Here is a 17,754-nt window from a genome sequence, read left to right as displayed (position 1 = left end):
CAACGCGGGAACGCTGCCTCAGCCTGTTCAGTGGGGTTTTGAACAATTTTTCACCAAAATATGCCGCGTGCATACATTAGTGGTACGTTGTTGTTGTTGGCGCGTTTTTTTTCTCATTATTTTGGCGCTGCGTTCAGCGAAGTGGAAAGCGCTCCTTTGCCTGCGGCCAACTGACGCGCACTCTCGGAGGTCAACAGGGCGTATGAATTCTAAATATAAACGAGCATTTTTTTCCGGCCACTCTTACAAGTGTCGATAGTCATTTCCATGCATGTGTTGGCGCGTGAGTGTGTGTGAGTATGTGTGCTGGTATGCATATATGTATGTGTGATTGTTTGCTTATATGCTTGGAGAGCTGTTGCGAGTAGTGGTTACAAGCGCTTGTCCTGGCAAATACTTTCCTGTGCATTCATGTGTGTGTTTGTGTGTTCGTATGTGTGTGTTTGTGTATAAATTTGCATTCGTGCGCGCCTAGAGTGCCTGTCCGTTTGCGCATTTTGTGTCGAGCATTTGCATATCTTGTTTATTTATTTTGCCAAAGCACACAGCCACCAGCTGCCGGGCATTTATTCACCGCATTTCCTGTCCTTCGTATTTGCATTGCCCTCGTTTTGTTATTGTCATTTTGGTTTTGACAATTTTCCACGTTTTTTATTTGCACTTTTTTTTGCGCTTTCGCCGCGAGCATATTTGCATTTTTCATTTTTGTGTCACCACCTGCCGACTCGCCAATGTTTGCTTTTGACAATTCTATTTTCCTCTCACTTTTTTTCGTTTAAAAATTTGCCGTTTTTTCACTTTTCATGCGGTTTGTGCGTTTCAGCGTCTGCAAGTGATTTTCTTTTCGTTTGTCTCTTCTTATCAGCTGCTGCTTTGCTTTTGAGTTCAGTGCGTTTAAGTTTGACGGTCACATGCACTCCTTGGCTTTTTGAGTGGGGTCAAACTGTATTTAAGTGCTTCGCTAAGAAGTTCTGACTTGTTGTAGATTTTTAGAGAAAGCGCTGATTTTTTATTCGGTTTTCCCTTTTGTATTTTGTGTAAGTTGAAATTGTTCAACTGTATTTCTATTTATTTAAGTGTTTACTTACCGGTGACCAGATTGGCGTGATGAAATTGGCAAACAGCATCAGCCTCAAACCAAGATATTCGATCGCGGAAGAAGCGATAGAAGACGTTGAGTCCCTCCTGCGGCATGGTCCAAGTGTTGCTGACATTGACCTACAACAAAGCAAAGAAATTTTCTCTTTCAAAATCTAAAGTTATTGCTTGAGATTTTCTGAAGATTTTTTTAAGTTAGTCAATAAAGATATCCCTTAGTAGGTTTCTTAGGTTTGCTGTCAAAATTCCAAAAATATAGAATTTAATTATAAATTCCTTCTGGCGCTTTGCTTACATCTATGTAGTAACCCAATTTTCAAAAAAAAAAAAAACTTCCACCAGCATATTTTTTATATGATTAAAGGGCATAAAAACATATTTTCCTTCATTTGGAGCGATCAGTTTGAATTGCCACTATATGAGTTATATTTCGATCTGAAAACATATATTCGGGGGCGATGTCTCACAATTACCATATTATGTCGAATGTTTATGCTAAATTTCGTGAAGTTACCTTGGCAAATAAAAAAATTTCCCATACAAGCACTTGATTTTGAGATCGAGTTCTGATAAATGATCAGCTTCTTGATAAGGAAAAGATGTGTGCGAAATTTCTAGTCTAAAGCTCAAAAACTGAAGAATTACTTCACGTATTTACTAAAGGATAGACGGAGCATGGCTAATGCGGATCAGTTCATCACGCTGATAATTTATATATACATATATATCTTCTATAAATTTGGAAATTTTATATATCACAGTTCGAATGATCCGATTTAAGTCAAATATGCACCATTTTGTTCAATAATTTCTTGTCATATTGAAGTAAAATTTATAACTTTATTCTCTTTGAAACCAAAAGCCCTCGTCTTAATTAGCAAAAAGCAAGCATAGTCGATTTTCATAAGCTTCTCTTGAGACGAAATCAACAGAAAACAGCCCATAGAGCTTCTGGCTAGTCGCTATCAATGCGTATGGCCGGACGTTGTGTAACAATTCCTATCCTACTGGCCAAAACTGACCGCTTCTCTTGAGACGAATCGCTTCTAAGCTATTGCTTCCTACAGACGATCTATTTGTTGAAAGCACAGGGCCGGATTAAGAGTTCGACTGTAAGGTAACAGCTCATAGTACGAGTAGATGATTTTCTACCCAATTCAACCAAACACATGGCAACATCTTCTTTCAATTTCACATTGGTTACCATTTGCGCCAGCTCTCCGTTTTACCTAAGTGACTAAATATTCAACACTAGTAGCAGGACGGGAATAATGAGTGACTTATAGAGTTTAGTCTTTGTACTTCGAGAAGACTTTATTTCTCAATTGCTTACTCAGTCCAAAGTAGCACCTGTTAGCAAGAGATATTCTGCACAGCATTTCGAGGCTGACATTGTTGGTGGTGTTAATGCTGGTAGACGAAATTATCAACGACTTCGAAGTTATGACTGTTCAGAGTGCAGTGGGAGCCAAGTAGCGAGTGCGACGACTGTTTGTTTGATGACAGGAAATATTTCGTCTTGCCCTCGTTCACTACCAAACTCAGTTACTAGAACGGCCGCTCCATTGTCATCGATTGGGGAATCGGGTTCACCATCTCCAGGTGTAGCAGGTTGAAGAAGTATTCTCTCCATAATTTTAGTATGCTCTGGGCATCAGTCACTAGATCACCAATGGGGTTCTACAAGAGTATGCTCCGGTCTTGAAGCCTTCTGTTAGTCGCCGCATCTTAACGTACAATTTTCGAGCATTACCCCTGTCGGTCAGCTTGTCAGTCTCTTCGTACTCACACATTTCGGCCTCTCCTTTTTTTGTCTGCAAATGCGTCTCGCTTCCCTCTTCAACTCTCGGTATCGTACCAGTCATTCGTGCCGTCGCACGGTTCCCTTACACTGAGTTGCTGTCGATTGCTCTCAGAGAGCAGGTATGTAAGTCGAGTAGATGGCAGCTTCTAGACGTCGAACTTTTCTTGTGTTCGTTGACGTACGTATTTTGCTGCACAGAGGCGGGTGCGTATCTTTTTTGCAACAAGTTAGTGGTCCTAGCCAATATTAGGACCTCGGAGAGTACGCACGTCTAAAACAATGGAGGGATTTTTCACATCATGATCGATTTGTTTGGTGGCTTTTCGATGCGGAGACAGCCAGGTAGCTTGATGGATTTTCCTATGCTGGAATCTAGTACTACATATAACCAAATATCCCACTGTAAAATGATCCCGAATATTTTTGGATTATAGTACAGAAGTAGATGGCGCTACCAGGGGGCGTTAGATTCAAAAAGTCCTGTTTACTTTGTTTTAGCTCCTCCACAATTTCTGCTAGTTTTATTACCGATGCTTTTCAAAAGGCTTGAGTTTACTTGAGTAAAATTAACTGAAGCCTTTCAAAAGTATTTTCTGGAAGGGTAGACGGAGATGTTAACTGTTTTTACTTTATCAATACCAGACTAGTATCAAGTCATTATGGAAACTTGTTATATACACATAAATTTCGAATTCGAATAGCAGTTGTTTTGTGCATATGTCAAGTAGATAGGTTTATCTTTAATTTGTTCATTAACAATTTTAATGCACGAAAGTAATAAATTTCGAATACATTTCTAAAAAAATATGAATAAGTAAGAAGCAAGCGGTGGAATGGAACTTCTGAATGCGGGCAAGAAACGGAAAATTCGAACTTTTTACAAAACAGTCATTACATAAATAATAAATTTTTTTATTGCAAAGTTAATTGGGGCAATTAAAATTGTAATAAAAAAACTCGTAATAAACTTCTTTACTTCTGAGGTTTAATAAACTTGCTTAAACGAGCGGCTATGTACGAGAGGGTGGAAAGCACACAACACTCAACACAAACAACTTGCTGAACTCGTTTGCCTTTGGCAATCATTATTTAACCCTTTGCTATTGTACTTATGTTTACATTATTATACTTAATTCCATACAATCGCCGCATTTGCCTACAATTCTTCGTAATTATTTTTGTTTTTATGATTTTTTGTGCTCTTAATTTCAAAGCATGCTTTTAAAAATTTTTTTTTTTTTGGCTTTATAGTAAAAGAAAAATTGAGAAAAAGGGAAAAGGTAAAAATGAAAAGGAAAAACAAAATTAATTGTTGTATAAACAAAGCGAAAAGGAAACCAACAAGCGAAGATGTTGTTGTTGTTGCGCTTAATTGTGAAAGTATGAAGTACATATGAAAGTCCCAAAGAAAAATTACTGTAAAATGCTTATTTCTAGAACTTTGGGTTACAAATAATTTAGAATAAGAAAGTGAATCAAAAAGAAGCAGAAACGAGAATCAGAAAAAATAAATAAATAGAAAATAAGTACGTTCAAATAAAAATATTAATTGTGACTCAAGAAATTATAAGCGGCAACGCGCACAATTTCCTATGCAATGACATAAGCCTAAGAACCGCGCAATTCTCCAACTTGACTAACTTTCAAACTTTTTCTCTGCTTGTTATTCTGTCTCATTATCTTTGCATCGTACTTCGCCCAACTTCTCCATTCTATGCAAGCGGTTTACCCAAGCCTTCTTCACTTAATTCCGCATTGTTTGTGCTGCGCTTCTTTTTTTCTGAAGATGATAATTAGGCAAATACGATTGCTTCAACTCCCTGCAATTGCGGCGGCGGTTGCTGTCGATGCTGCAGCAACTTATTGTTTTTGTTGTTTCTTTTCGCTCAGTCAATTATCTTGTTGGCCGTGTTGTTGTCTTAATTAAAATTATCAAAAGACTTGATTAACAGGAAATGAAAGCTAGCATATGTATGTGAAGACGGAAAATAAAGGAAATCTTAAGAAGGAGGGTTATAATGTCTAGATACACACTTAGAGCTGTCTAGTATAGATACCAATACGATAAGTGGTTGTGAGATTTTTTCGTTGCGCACAACTTTTGAGATAATAATGAAAACTGGTAGGAATGTTAACAGGTTTTTAGGGTTTATGGGAATTTAAGAGAATAAAATTAATGGAAATTAAGTAATGAGGGTTGAAGAAGGGAGAAAAAAGAACAATATTTGAAAACTTTTTCACGTTCGTGAGAAATTTTTTTCTGGAGTTACCATCTGAATATGAATATTATTTTTGAACACTACTGTCATCAACTATTTTATACTTTTGAATTTTATAACATCCAGGAAACGTCAAAGACCCTATAAAGTTTCTATATAAATGTAGGTTGCCTTTTATATTTCGGAATTAGAGAACAAAGACAAAATTTAATCATCAAATATCACCTTCGTGTTTTTAAAAAATGTTTTCCAATAAACTCTATACAGTTTTGCATGCGTTTGAATCAATTGTCGAAAGATTTTTGTCACTTTGATTGAGTTATCCCCAAAACATGCCTTTTGAACGCATCAACTTCCTATTCAGATGTCGTTGACCTCTTAGTTTAATTTATTCGTGTGGGAATAAAAAAAAGTCGTTCGATGCCATGTCAGGACGGTGCTTTACTCATGAAATCGATATTTTAAGTGCTCAAAAATGCAGTTGATTCAGGCGATGTATGTGAGCTCGCTTTGTCATGGTTGTTGCTAAGGAGAGTATTATAGTTTTGTTCACATAACGGTTGTTTGTAAGTCTTAAAACTGAAAGAGTCAGATATAGGGTTATATATACCAAAGTGATCGGGGTGACGAGTAGAGTCGAAATCCGGATGTCTGTCTGTCCGTCCGTCCGTCTGTCCGTCCGTGCAAGCTGTAATTTGAGTAAAAATTGAGATATCATGATGAAACTTGGTACACGTATTCCTTGGTTCCATAAGAAGGTTAAGTTCGAAGATGGGCAAAATCGGCCCACTGCCACGCCCACAAAATGGCGGAAACCGAAAACCTATAAAGTGTCATAACTAAGCCATAAATAAAGATATGAAAGTGAAATTTGGCACAAAAGATCGCATTAAAGAGGGGCATATTTGGACGTAATTTTTTTGGAAAAGTGGGCGTGGTCCCGCCCCCTACTAAGTTTTGTACTTATCTCGGAAACTACTATAGCTATGTCAACCAAAGTCTACAGAGTCGTTTTCTTCAGGTATTTCCATATACAGTTCAAAAATGGATAATAACCACGCCCACCTCCCATACAAAGGTTATGTTCAAAATCACTAAAAGTGCGTTAACCGACTAACAAAAAACGTCAGAAACACTAAATTTTACGGAAGAAATTGCAGAAGGAAGCTGCACCCAGGCTTTTTTTAAAAATTTTTTTATGGGTGAAATCGGTTCACAATCGCGCCTTCTTCCAATATAACGCTATTTTGAATTCCATCTGATGCCTTTTCTGTATAATACGAGTATATACATTAGGAACCAATGATGATAGCGGAATAAAACTTTACACAAATACGGTATTTGAAAAATATGTAAATGACGGATAATGAAATCTCGATTATCACTTTACCATGCGAGAGTATAAAATGTTCGGTGACACCCGAACTTAGCCCTTCCTTACTTGTTCTGATTTCTTTAAAGACAAGTAAATGATTGTATATCACTCAGAATTTATTGTCCTGTACTGCTGTAGTGGTTGGTATAGTTGCGACATCATCAATATTTCTAAAAAAAAAAGCCAACCATTTGCTTCGAATTGCTCGTGCGCGAACCAATTTTATTTGACTCGGCTCATCTTGAAAATATTCTAACGCTGTTATACTTTCGATCCATACGCGTAAATCCACGATTTATCACCTGTCATGTCAATTGACACCAGCTTTTATTTTGAGCGATTGACAAATTGTATGAGATCCCACGAGAAAAAATTTTTCATCAATGAAATATTCATTTTTTTACTGGTAGCAAAAATGAATAGCGCGAAAATGTTCCAATTGTTTTGCCCGAGATGAATATTTTAAGTTACTATAAACAAGCGCTCGTACAACGATCAAAAATTAAAATTTTCAGCGCGACGACAAGCTATACGCGTGTATCTGTTCGTCTGCCTGTACAAGCGCTAGTAAGTCCCTAAGATTTTGAGATATCGATTTAAAATTTTGCGCAAGCTATTTTCTTCTCATGAAGCTGCCCATTTGTTGAATATAGCTCCCATACAAATATCAAAATCAAATTCATCTATGGAAATCCGTTTTTTTATATATATCTAAAATCCAAAGATATGCGGCAATCTTCTTGAAAACCAAGATAAGGCCTATGAAGAGTGTTATAGTGTCGGTGTAGCCGTGGTTAACGCGTTTTCTGGTTTTATAACGAAGTTATTAAATCATGTTTATTTATCAGTTGGTATTCTATGCCTAAGAGTTCCAAAATTATCTTCAATGTTGTTGGATTATCAAGCATCGGTTCTTTATAACAGTTTGGTTGAGTTCACATACTCAAAGCTGATTGTATGTAAGCCACGCAACTACTTGTTACCTTCTTAGGGATAATATGATAATAAGCGGTACGGTAACGTGCTGCAACAACGGTCTTCTAATCCAAGATTTTACCCTCCTAAATGCAAATCAAAACCTTTAGCAGTGCTTCGGAATATTATCGTTTGGAAAGACCAATGAAAATGGCAACATATGATTGAATGAAATATATACTAAATAATTTTAAACTTTTTATCATTATGAACTAAATAGAAAATCCTCGTAATAATATACTTTTCTCTAATTTAATGTAACTTTTAGTCAGAGTAAATTTATATGACTCCCAATTAATCCAATTGTAGAAAAACTTGTTATAAATCTTGGCTAGAATGGCCTTCAGTGAATTTGGCTAATTTTTGAAGCGCAATTCCATAGATTGCTGGCAGATTCAACGTCATAATCGTAAGTGCATGCCCCGTCACCAGTAGTGATGCGTTTGATAAATATAAGGTCCTCAGCTACGATTTTCAGTATCTCTTTTGGGATCTCTACTCAAGTTTTTGGAAAGATTCCAGTATGTTGGTGCGAGTATAGTATTGACACGCTTCGTACTCAATATGACCCAAAATATGTTGAGGCGATCCAAAAAAGATGTTGAGATACTCTGCTATATCATTGGTGCCAACAAGATAACTTTCAATGGATTTTTCTTTGATTCGAATAATTATATAAGCAAATACTTAACCTTACGGCCTATTGGGGATTCTAACTATAAATTTTCTTAGCTTAACTTTTTTGTACAAACTCTTCGAAAATTTTGAACGATAACATTTATCTGTATTAAACAAGAAATAATTATACACCAACAGCTTTAGTACTTGATATTATGATGGCATTTTATGCATACATAAGCTATAAAGCAAAATACTCAAATATGTGCCACATAAGCAAGTATGGTAACTTAAGACCCCAGAACTTTTTGTCTATAAGCGAGCTAGACAGAGAAGAATAGCAATCATTCTAGTTTCACAAAGTTAGGTCAGAGACAGAGCATAGAAAAGCTATAGGTTCAGTGTACATATTTTTTGAAACAAAAGACTAAAAGTCTATCTATCTTTATCGTGGTATGAGTTGGTCTAACTCAAGGCTCTATCTTGTATTGTATACAGTTTATTGCTTCAAAATTTTTTCTTACGATGGTCGGCAATATATCCCAATAAAATTTATTTTTGAGAATATAAATTTAACTTGGCAGTTTGTTGGCTGTTTTGAAATACTATAAACACGGTCTATTTCTAACTCTAATTGTTATTTGCCATCGCGTATAAAATACCAGTTGCTTCCATGAAAAAACGATTATCCACTGACTAGTTCCTTTTGTGCTTCATACTAGTTTTAAAGTAAATTAGTTTGTAACTAGTTGCTTTTACTAAAAGGCCATTCATGCTTCAGCGCCTCACACATACATATAGGTATATGTATACTATATATGTAGCATATGCTCAGGCGCTCACATTATTTGCACACAATACCAGGAATATGAAATCGAAATTGTATTGCTCAGTGGAGTGCACATTTGCTCTTTGTAAAATCTTTTTCATTTCATATTTTTTCTTTGCTTTGCTATTTGCTTTTCGTATGAGAAGAAGATATTTCGGATAAGTGGCGCTTCAAACATGCTTGAAAATGCACGTAATACAAGTACATTGTTAGCATAAAGATCGTATGTATATATAGTGTTACAGTGTTTGTTTGCAAGTATGTGTTGGGTTCACAGGTAAGTGCGCACATAACCTCTCAGCCAGCGTTTGTGTTACTCCGTCCCTCGTTGGCCTTTGATGTTTACAATTCCCTTAATTGAATTTTAAATACACAAATGCTTTCGCTTATTCGCAACTGTCGAAGATTTTTGCATTGAATGGTTGTGCATACATACTTTTATACATTTTACATGTGCGGATATGAGTGCATATAGACATGCGTTTACCGTATTGTGAAAAATAAAATCCGCTCTATTTCGGAAGGAATTTTCATCAAGTGATTTTATTATCGCTTACATCGCGGATTGCAGCTTAAATCTATATTTTTATACCCTGCACAGGGTATATTAAGTTGGCTAAGAAGTTGGTAACATCTTGAAAGAAACGTCGGGAATCCTATAAAATATATAAGTTAGCACCCCACACATTTAAAAAGTATCATATGATGCATTAATATCATATGATACAAAGCAATATAATACGACAAATAAAGAAGCATTGCTCCCAAAAAAAGGAGCATAGCTCCCGAAAAACATTTTTTTTATAAAAACTACGTAAATGTTTTTTAACTTATGTGTAGATGTTCAACATGACGAGCTGAGTCGATTTAGTCATGTCTATTTGTCGATTTCCCTTTTTATATACACTAACAAGTCCCTTAGTTTTTGAGATATCGATCTGAAATTTTGCACACTTCCTTTTCTTCCCAAGAAGCTGCTTATTTGTTGGGATGTCCAATATCGTATTACTATTCCATATAGCCGCCGTACAAACGGGATTATCGGAATCAAGTGCTTGTATAAAAAACTCTTGTTTTTGACGAGGTATATTCAAGAATTTTTGTATGGGTTATTGTCGAAATTAATGCTGCAATTTCGTAGAAATTGTCAAAATCAAATTCGTGAAGGTGTTATAGCTTCTGCGCAAACGAAGTTAACATTTTCTCTTGATTTTTAGAAAATTTACAAACTAGCTAACTGATCCACTTGGTTTCTTATGCTCTGCACAATACTGTATCTGTATATTGTTCTACAAATTCAATTTCTCATTCTCACCGCTTTTCTTGGGTTTCTTTTCTTGTTTTGCGCAGATTGTATTGAATTAATTGAAATTAAATATTTATAAAAAAATCCGACGAATTCATTGGAGAAAGTAAAGAGAGATCTACACTTTGTTTTCTTAACTGTGAGATTGTCGTACATACTCGCATGTATGCTCATTTGTATACTCGTGTAAGTGAGTTTGCTTTGTTAACGAGGAAATATTACAGTTGGTTTCTTGTTCACCATTGCTTGGTAAATTGAAGCGAATTGGGAATAAATATTTTCTATCCCACTTAATGCAAGAAACAAATGTAAAATATATATAATTTTATAGATTTTTAATAAGACAGAAGGTAAATTTATCACCAAAGGTTACTTTGATTCGTTAGTATTAAATCTAAAACCGCTGAGTGCGAAGAACATTCGAGTTTTTTTTAACAAAATCTTGAAAAATCAAAAAAACTAACAATAGAGCTGCAAATAACTAGCTTATTGCAGTCAAAATCTCCGCATAAAATGAAGGCAAGGAAAAGAAGATTTATAAAAAATTTAGTATGGAAAAAATACAAAAGAGCGTAAAAGAAAATTTGAAGCAAAAGATAGAGAAATTAGCTTATGGCAACCAACGCGAAAACAAGTGTAAAGAAATGCTATCAAACAGCTATATCGTCTACTATTGATTAATTGAAAGGGATAAAACAGAAAATGAACTTCAGATAAGAAAATAAAAAAATAATTGCTTGAAAAACGTAAAAAGCTTGAAATCGAACACAAAAAGGCAAACTGAGCACTTAGTGAAAGGAAAACATGTTTTTAAAGTAAAACAAATCCATGATTAATTACTGAAAATATGCTTCTCTTAGTAAAAATGATTGCATTGAAAAACGCAGGAGGAAGTAGATAACGAGGAGCTTGAGAGAATTTTTACTTTCTTTAAGAAGATTGCCAAAATCAAAATTAAACGAAAAAAAAAACATTAATTTCGGTGGCAGGTGTTTGATTTTGTTTGTTCGGTATATACAGCAGTTGACAGCTAATTAGAAACGCTACTTAGTTTGAAGTAAATGATGTTATTTTCTAATAAATCACTTATTTTTACCGTTTTTTCACTCATTTTATAGAAACTTACGTTAAATTTAAACTCTAATAGTAAAAATTTGAATTAAAAATCTTTTGTTTTGAAGATTTTAATAAAAATCTGTAGAATCAACGATTTCAGTGTGACAGTTAATTAGAAACGAAAATATTTTATGAGCAAAAACTACTGTTATTAAAACAAATTGCTTGCTTTCACTTCGTATTTTGTTACTTAACCCTTCTAGTTTAATACTGCTTCACATCGATTGCGAATTGACGTTATAAGACTCTAACAGCGTACCACTAGTGTTGTTTGCCATGCCGTCCTAATTTAATCACAAAGGACATCCATATTTGTGATATTTTTAGTAACTACAGCTTTTTTGACATCAACAGAGATGTTTTCTCTTCAGGCCACTCCAAAACATTCATGGAATTTTTAACAAAAAACTTTTGTGTTGACTTTGCCATGTGATTTGAATTGCTATTTTGTTGGAATTTCCATATAACAGGCAAATTCTTCCTTAGTTCATCAATCGTATGACCTACAACCTTCCAGGGAAAAATTTTACACACCATGATTGATCCTACACCTACGAATTTTAGTCAGAAGTGTGTTCTTGCGTGCTGTTCTGCCGTGAAGTCAAAATACGACCAAACACCGGGAAATTACTTCACTGAATAGTTGGCCATTATATTCATGCTGAATTTCACGTAGAATGTTAGTGGAACTCTATTTTTAGGTCTCTTCGGGAGATAGCGTTGATTTCGGGGTATATTTCTGTTGCAGTTTTTCTGATTTTTTCTTTGCGTGCAATATTAAAAATAGTTTTAAAATTCTGTATATGCTTAAGGACATTCAAAACAATTTTTTTGGAGCATTTGACCTTATTCGAAATTTCTTTACACAACTTTCCAGACCGACGAAGGTCAAAAATGTAGCTTCGAAGGGTAGGTGTACAGCTGCAGCGTTTCCTCATTAAAAAACTTCAATAATACTTTTTAAGCCACAATTTTGAAACACACTCTTACCAGAAATCAATAATATTAATAACAAAAATTAATACCTTAAGAATTTTTAATTCTTTAAATAACTGTTTCTAATTACTTGTCGCACTTAATGCACCTTCTATATCGTAACGCTTTTATTATTTGGGAAAAAATTAAAAGAACTTTAACTTCACAACTACAAAACAGAGTGAATTTAGTAGTAAATAGAGTAACACGAACAATGCAAGAGTTTTAGGAATATAAATAACGGTATATTAAATTTTTTTATCATAATACTCATCAGACACCTACAATAAAGTGAGCGTTTCTTATTAGCTGTCAACGGCTATACTATATGACAGAAATATGGTAAAGGTCCAATGTGGAAAAAATTCTTCAAATATTATAGCGTTGCAGTGGAAAATAATCCTTGCAAAACTTGATGTAAATGTCCCTTTAAAAGAAAAAGTTTTCCAAGCACTTGACTTTGATCGCTCGGTTTGTATGGCAGCTATATTGGATAGTAGTCCGATCTGGAAAGTTTCTTCCGATATTAAAGCGTTGTAATGAAAAATAACCCATGCAAGTTTTCGTGAAAATAGTCCCCTTAAATGAAAAAAATTTCATCGCTCAGTTTGTATGGCAGATCAAAACCTTCAAAAAAAAATTGTCGAGCAGCAAAATTAAAGTATAGTTACTTTAATCATCCCCTCCTTTCCATGTCAAACTAAAATTCTGAGCAATTTCAGCGTTTCCTAATTCATATACATATAACAGCAAGGAGAGTCTATCGCACACCGGGGCGTATGAGTGATCTGCACTTATTGCTTGCCGTCAGGTAAATACACATCATAAAATCTGTGCTATCACGCAAAGCGTCTATTTGTCTACAACTGCTTCACAAGCAAGCACTCGCAAGTCGGTAGCGCCATACGACAATTTTATTTGCTTGCACCATTCATGTCAATAGATTCGCACAAATGTTACTCATACGCACTGCACACTCATATTTCCTCAGTTATGAGCTTGGTGCCGCGCAGTAGAGCTAAAAGTAGTATACGTAAACGCACAATAGGTGGTAACATGGCATTTAACAATGAAAAAGGATGCTGAAAATAGTAATAACAGCAGCAAGTAAAACAAATAGTGCTTCATGTAGCCGTGACAATCAAGTATTAAAATGCGAAATAAACGCATAACAATTCTGCCAACAACTATGGCGCTGCTGTGACTGATGTGCATAAATGTGTGCTGACAAGGAGAACGCGGCATTGAACAAGCACATGTGTGTATAGAAAAAGGAGCGTATAGCACAGAGCTAAGTGGTAAATAGGATAAAAGACAGGATGCATAACGCCAGGGCATGCAATAAAGCAAAGCAATGTGCAGGGTGTAAAGACACGCTGTGTAGGAGGAAAAAGTAGAGGACGGTAAAAAAATACTGCCAAACGCATGCTGTTGACTGCGACACGCTTCGTCGCATGCCAAACGGGAGAAAATAAATTTGCATGTTGACGAGATGAATGGCAAGCAATATTTGAATGTCAAACTAAGGATATGCGCCACTGACAACTAGTCAAACTATGGAGGTGGAGTGGGGCACAAAACAAAAAAGAACAGAAAAACAAAAAAATATGTAAAGAAAAGCTCCGTTAGTTGAAGTGGAAAAGTGATAAGATAGGTGTCTGAAGTAATGCACCAAAGGCAGAATAGGAGAAGATACAGAGTGACTCAAAGCGGTACGGAAGGGAATATGAATGAAGAAAAAGGGGAAAAAATGTTAACTTCGGCTTATGTATAATGCCCTTCACAAATAAAAACAGTTTCCATACAAAAACTTGATTTTGATCGTTCTACGAGTATTTTTATGATAGTTATGTATAATAAAAAACCGATCTGAAAAATTTGTGCGGAGACTGTAGGGCTGACTGTGGTAATACTTTTTACTAAATTTCGTGAAGATATCTCGTCAACTGAAAAAGTTTTCCATACAAAGACTGGACTTGAATCGTTCACTTTGTACGGCAGCTAGGGGCTATAGTTAACCGATCTAAAAAATTCCTTCGGAGATGGTAGCGCTGCTTTAGATAATAACTCATGTGAAATTTCGTGAAGATATCTTGTCAACTGAAAGAGTTTTTCATGCCAGAACTTAATTTTGATCATTCAGTTTGTATGACAGCTATAGACTGCAGTAATCCGATAAAGGTGGTTCTAAGAAATAAGTAGCTCCTTGGTAAGAAAGCCGTGAGTACAAAATTTCAGAGCGATATCTTAAAAATTGAGGGACTGAGGGTGTTACAAACTTCGTGGCAAACATAACATACTTCGTTCAGGGTATGCAAAAAACAAAAACAACTAAAAATTAACATAACTAAAACAAAGTGGTAGAAATTGCAAAAGTTGCCAGCATAAAAACATCAAAGTGCTGGAAAATGCAAAAATAAGCTTGATAAGTCGCATGCTCTTGCGGAAGCGTTGAGCGACAACAAGCAAGACGCCAAAGTGAAATGCGCGCAAACAGACAGCGTGTAGTTAACGCCAACCTAGCGCAACTACTTCCAACAGAACAGACAGAGTGCTCCTCCTCGCCTTCCTTCACGCGAGCTCCCTCACTCGCTGTGACAGCAAAGGAAATGCACAGAAGCATATTTATGCGCTCGAATGCCGTGTGCGTCGGCAGAGTGTGAGTTAGTGAGCGCAGCAGAAGCAGCAGCAGCAGCAGCAGTGCAGAAGTGTCGGCAAAGCGAATTATTTGCTGTGTGGAAAAAGGTGGAAATAAATATAATAAAACGCTGAACATTTTTCATGCTGCTGCGAATGAATTGTCTGCGCTTAAAATATGCAACTGCAATTTTCTGTTTAAACAGCGCATAAAAGCCAAGCGAGGGCGCCCAACATAAATAATTACAGTGAAACGTACAAAAAAAATACAGAAATACTTATAGAGGAAGCACGGAGTCGTCATGATAAACGGTCGTTTGGCGGGGCGGAAAGTTTTCTATGATGGTAATTTTTAATTTTCTGTTTAATTAAGGTGAATGTTGAAATGACTTATTTGCAAGAGTTGGAAATGTTAAATAGTGCGGGTGTATGGAGAGATGATTGTGGCGGTTTATGATGCTGATTTGAAAAGTTTAGAGTGAGACTCTAAAAGAGATATGTTTAATGTCAGCCAATGTTAATTAATATTAGGTTTAGCGTATTCCCATCAACCTGATTGAGTGCTATCGGCAACTTTATATAGTTTTAGGAATGTTTTTCGAAATTATTTTAATATTTACATTTTATCGTTCTAAAAGCCATACTTGTAATCTTCATTCTAATTCTCCTAACTTTTTGTGTGGTGAAAGTTATTATTCCGTAAGATATCACATTACTCTTGCCGTAGTTTTTTTTTTGAAATCTTGATAGAAGGTTGAAGGTATCTTTAGAGACTAATAGAGGTACATATAATGGAGTATAAGGTATTTTCGTACCAAAAAAAAAAGAAAAAAACTCATAGCAGCAACTTTTTACGTTTTACGTCATCTTTATCAAGATTCTTCGTATATTATTGTATAAAACTGGTGCTCAAAAATGAATGTAGAAAACTTAAGATATGTATGTCTAAAAATTAGGATTAAGAAATTAATAAACCTGCAAGGATATTTTTGTTAAGCCCAGTCTTAATGAATTAAGAAGTTTGACTCAACTTTATGAAAAAGTCAACAATTTTAATGCAAATAGCTTTTTGTGGGCTAAAAATACTCAATCACGCCGATATTAGGGAACTTTGTGCAAAACTTTCGAGACTAAAAATCTTTTTGACCACGTGCGGAGGATAAAAATGAGTACTGAAAAAGAGCGCCGCTTTTGGAATGACTGATTGATCGAACCTATGTAAGTCTCCGTATAGTCTTGCAGTATTCTTTTCATAATTTAACGCAACATTAAATAACATATCTTAACTAAAATTTAACTTAATTGCAACTTAACATAAATTACCATAACATAACCTAACATAACATAACTTAACTTAACCTAATATAACATAACTTAACTTAACATAACGTAACTTAACTTAACTTAACATAACTTAACATAACATAACATAACATAACATAGCATAACATAACATAACATAAAACTACATAAAATGGTATAATGTAAGAAAGCATAACGTAACATAAAATAACATAACGTAACGTAAGTAAACTTAAAATGACATAACATAACATAAAATTACAAAGAATGCTATAACGTCAGATAACTTTACGTAATGTAACATAGCACAACTTAACACAACATAAAAAATTCCATCATTATAAAAGATAATATCCTACGAATATTTCTTTTTTGTGATTTTGGCGTAAAAAAATCTTTTTTTTTTTTTTGTTTTACTGCGCCAATAACATACATACATACATGTAGTAGTTATTTCTTTCAGATACATATGAAATTTTAAAATTGATCCCACAGAAAGTTGGTAGATTAAAAGGTTTTAACCACATTTCATATGTGTGCTTCTATAAAAGCCATTATCGTAGACTTTTGCCAATTTTCTACATTTTGTAATGCTCTTTTAAAAAGGCGATTACGCATGTATGTACTGTATATTCCAGTTGCAGTCATTAGGGATAGGCTATTATAATTTATTTTTCAAGTTTAGTTGCTGCAAATAAACATAAAAGTACATATATTTCCATTTAAATTTTTAATGAAGGCAAATATGCTAACAAGAATTAGAAGCTCAGTAATCCATGTACACACACAAACACAGACAAATTGAAATGCACAAATAACGTGTCTGCTGCGAAGGCATATAAAATGGACGCCTATCAACCGCACTCGAAGCATATTTGAATGTGAACATATGCACACTTAAAAACACATATACATAGGTACATATATGGAGGTTTGTTTGTGAACGCATAAACACTTTTGCACGTTTCAGGCCGATAGGGCATCACATGTGTGTATATATGTAAGTGTACGTGTGAGCCGCTTTTGTTAATGGAGTTTGTATTTCCATATGGATGCGTCGCTGCGCCATGAAAAAATGCAAAACAAAATCACAAAAAAAAACTCAGACGAAGTACAAATATAAGGCCTGCCTAGGTTAAATTCACGCATACATGTTTGTTTGTGTGTGTGTATTGTTAACATTGCGTATTTACGGGCTGCAGGCGCAAGTAAAAAATTTCTATAAAATTTATACACTTGTGTGTGTGTTTGTGTATGACTAACATAACAAATAATTTTGTAACAGTACTTCTGGCAGTTGAATTTGTTTGCTTACGCGAGCGTTTGTGTCTGCGTATGCCTATGTGTGTGTGCATTTAAATATGTGAGCGTTTTGGTACATTTTAAAGAGTGCTTAGGCACAATATAATAATCCATAAAAAGCAGACGTGGGATAAAAAGGACATTGTACTCGTGGCAGACAGGCCTAAGTACATACATGAATATGGAACTCACTTAAAA

At 35.1% G+C, this 17,754-nt stretch overlaps 2 protein-coding genes across 10 annotated transcripts in view; one reads left to right on the top strand and one right to left on the bottom strand.

Moving 5' to 3' along the window:
- Nucleotides 1-17,754, top strand: part of LOC126759943 (monocarboxylate transporter 5) — a 272,426-nt gene that overhangs the window by 3,054 nt on the left and 251,618 nt on the right. The gene's annotated exons all lie outside the window — the stretch shown is intronic.
- The window catches only part of LOC126759941 (mucin-5AC), a 129,590-nt gene that overhangs the window by 13,511 nt on the left and 98,325 nt on the right, over nucleotides 1-17,754 (bottom strand). For all 6 annotated transcript variants that reach the window (XM_050475181.1, XM_050475177.1, XM_050475175.1 and 3 more), the window contains exon 3: nucleotides 1,089-1,218. In XM_050475181.1, the coding sequence (XP_050331138.1) occupies nucleotides 1,089-1,218 (130 nt within the window). The remainder of the gene's footprint in view (nucleotides 1-1,088; nucleotides 1,219-17,754) is intronic.

This window comes from Bactrocera neohumeralis, chromosome 5 (assembly GCF_024586455.1).
Source record: "Bactrocera neohumeralis isolate Rockhampton chromosome 5, APGP_CSIRO_Bneo_wtdbg2-racon-allhic-juicebox.fasta_v2, whole genome shotgun sequence".
Taxonomy (NCBI): Eukaryota; Metazoa; Arthropoda; class Insecta; order Diptera; family Tephritidae; genus Bactrocera; species Bactrocera neohumeralis.
The sequence above is the reverse complement of the archived record's forward strand: the minus strand, read 5'-3'. Positions and strand labels throughout refer to the sequence as shown.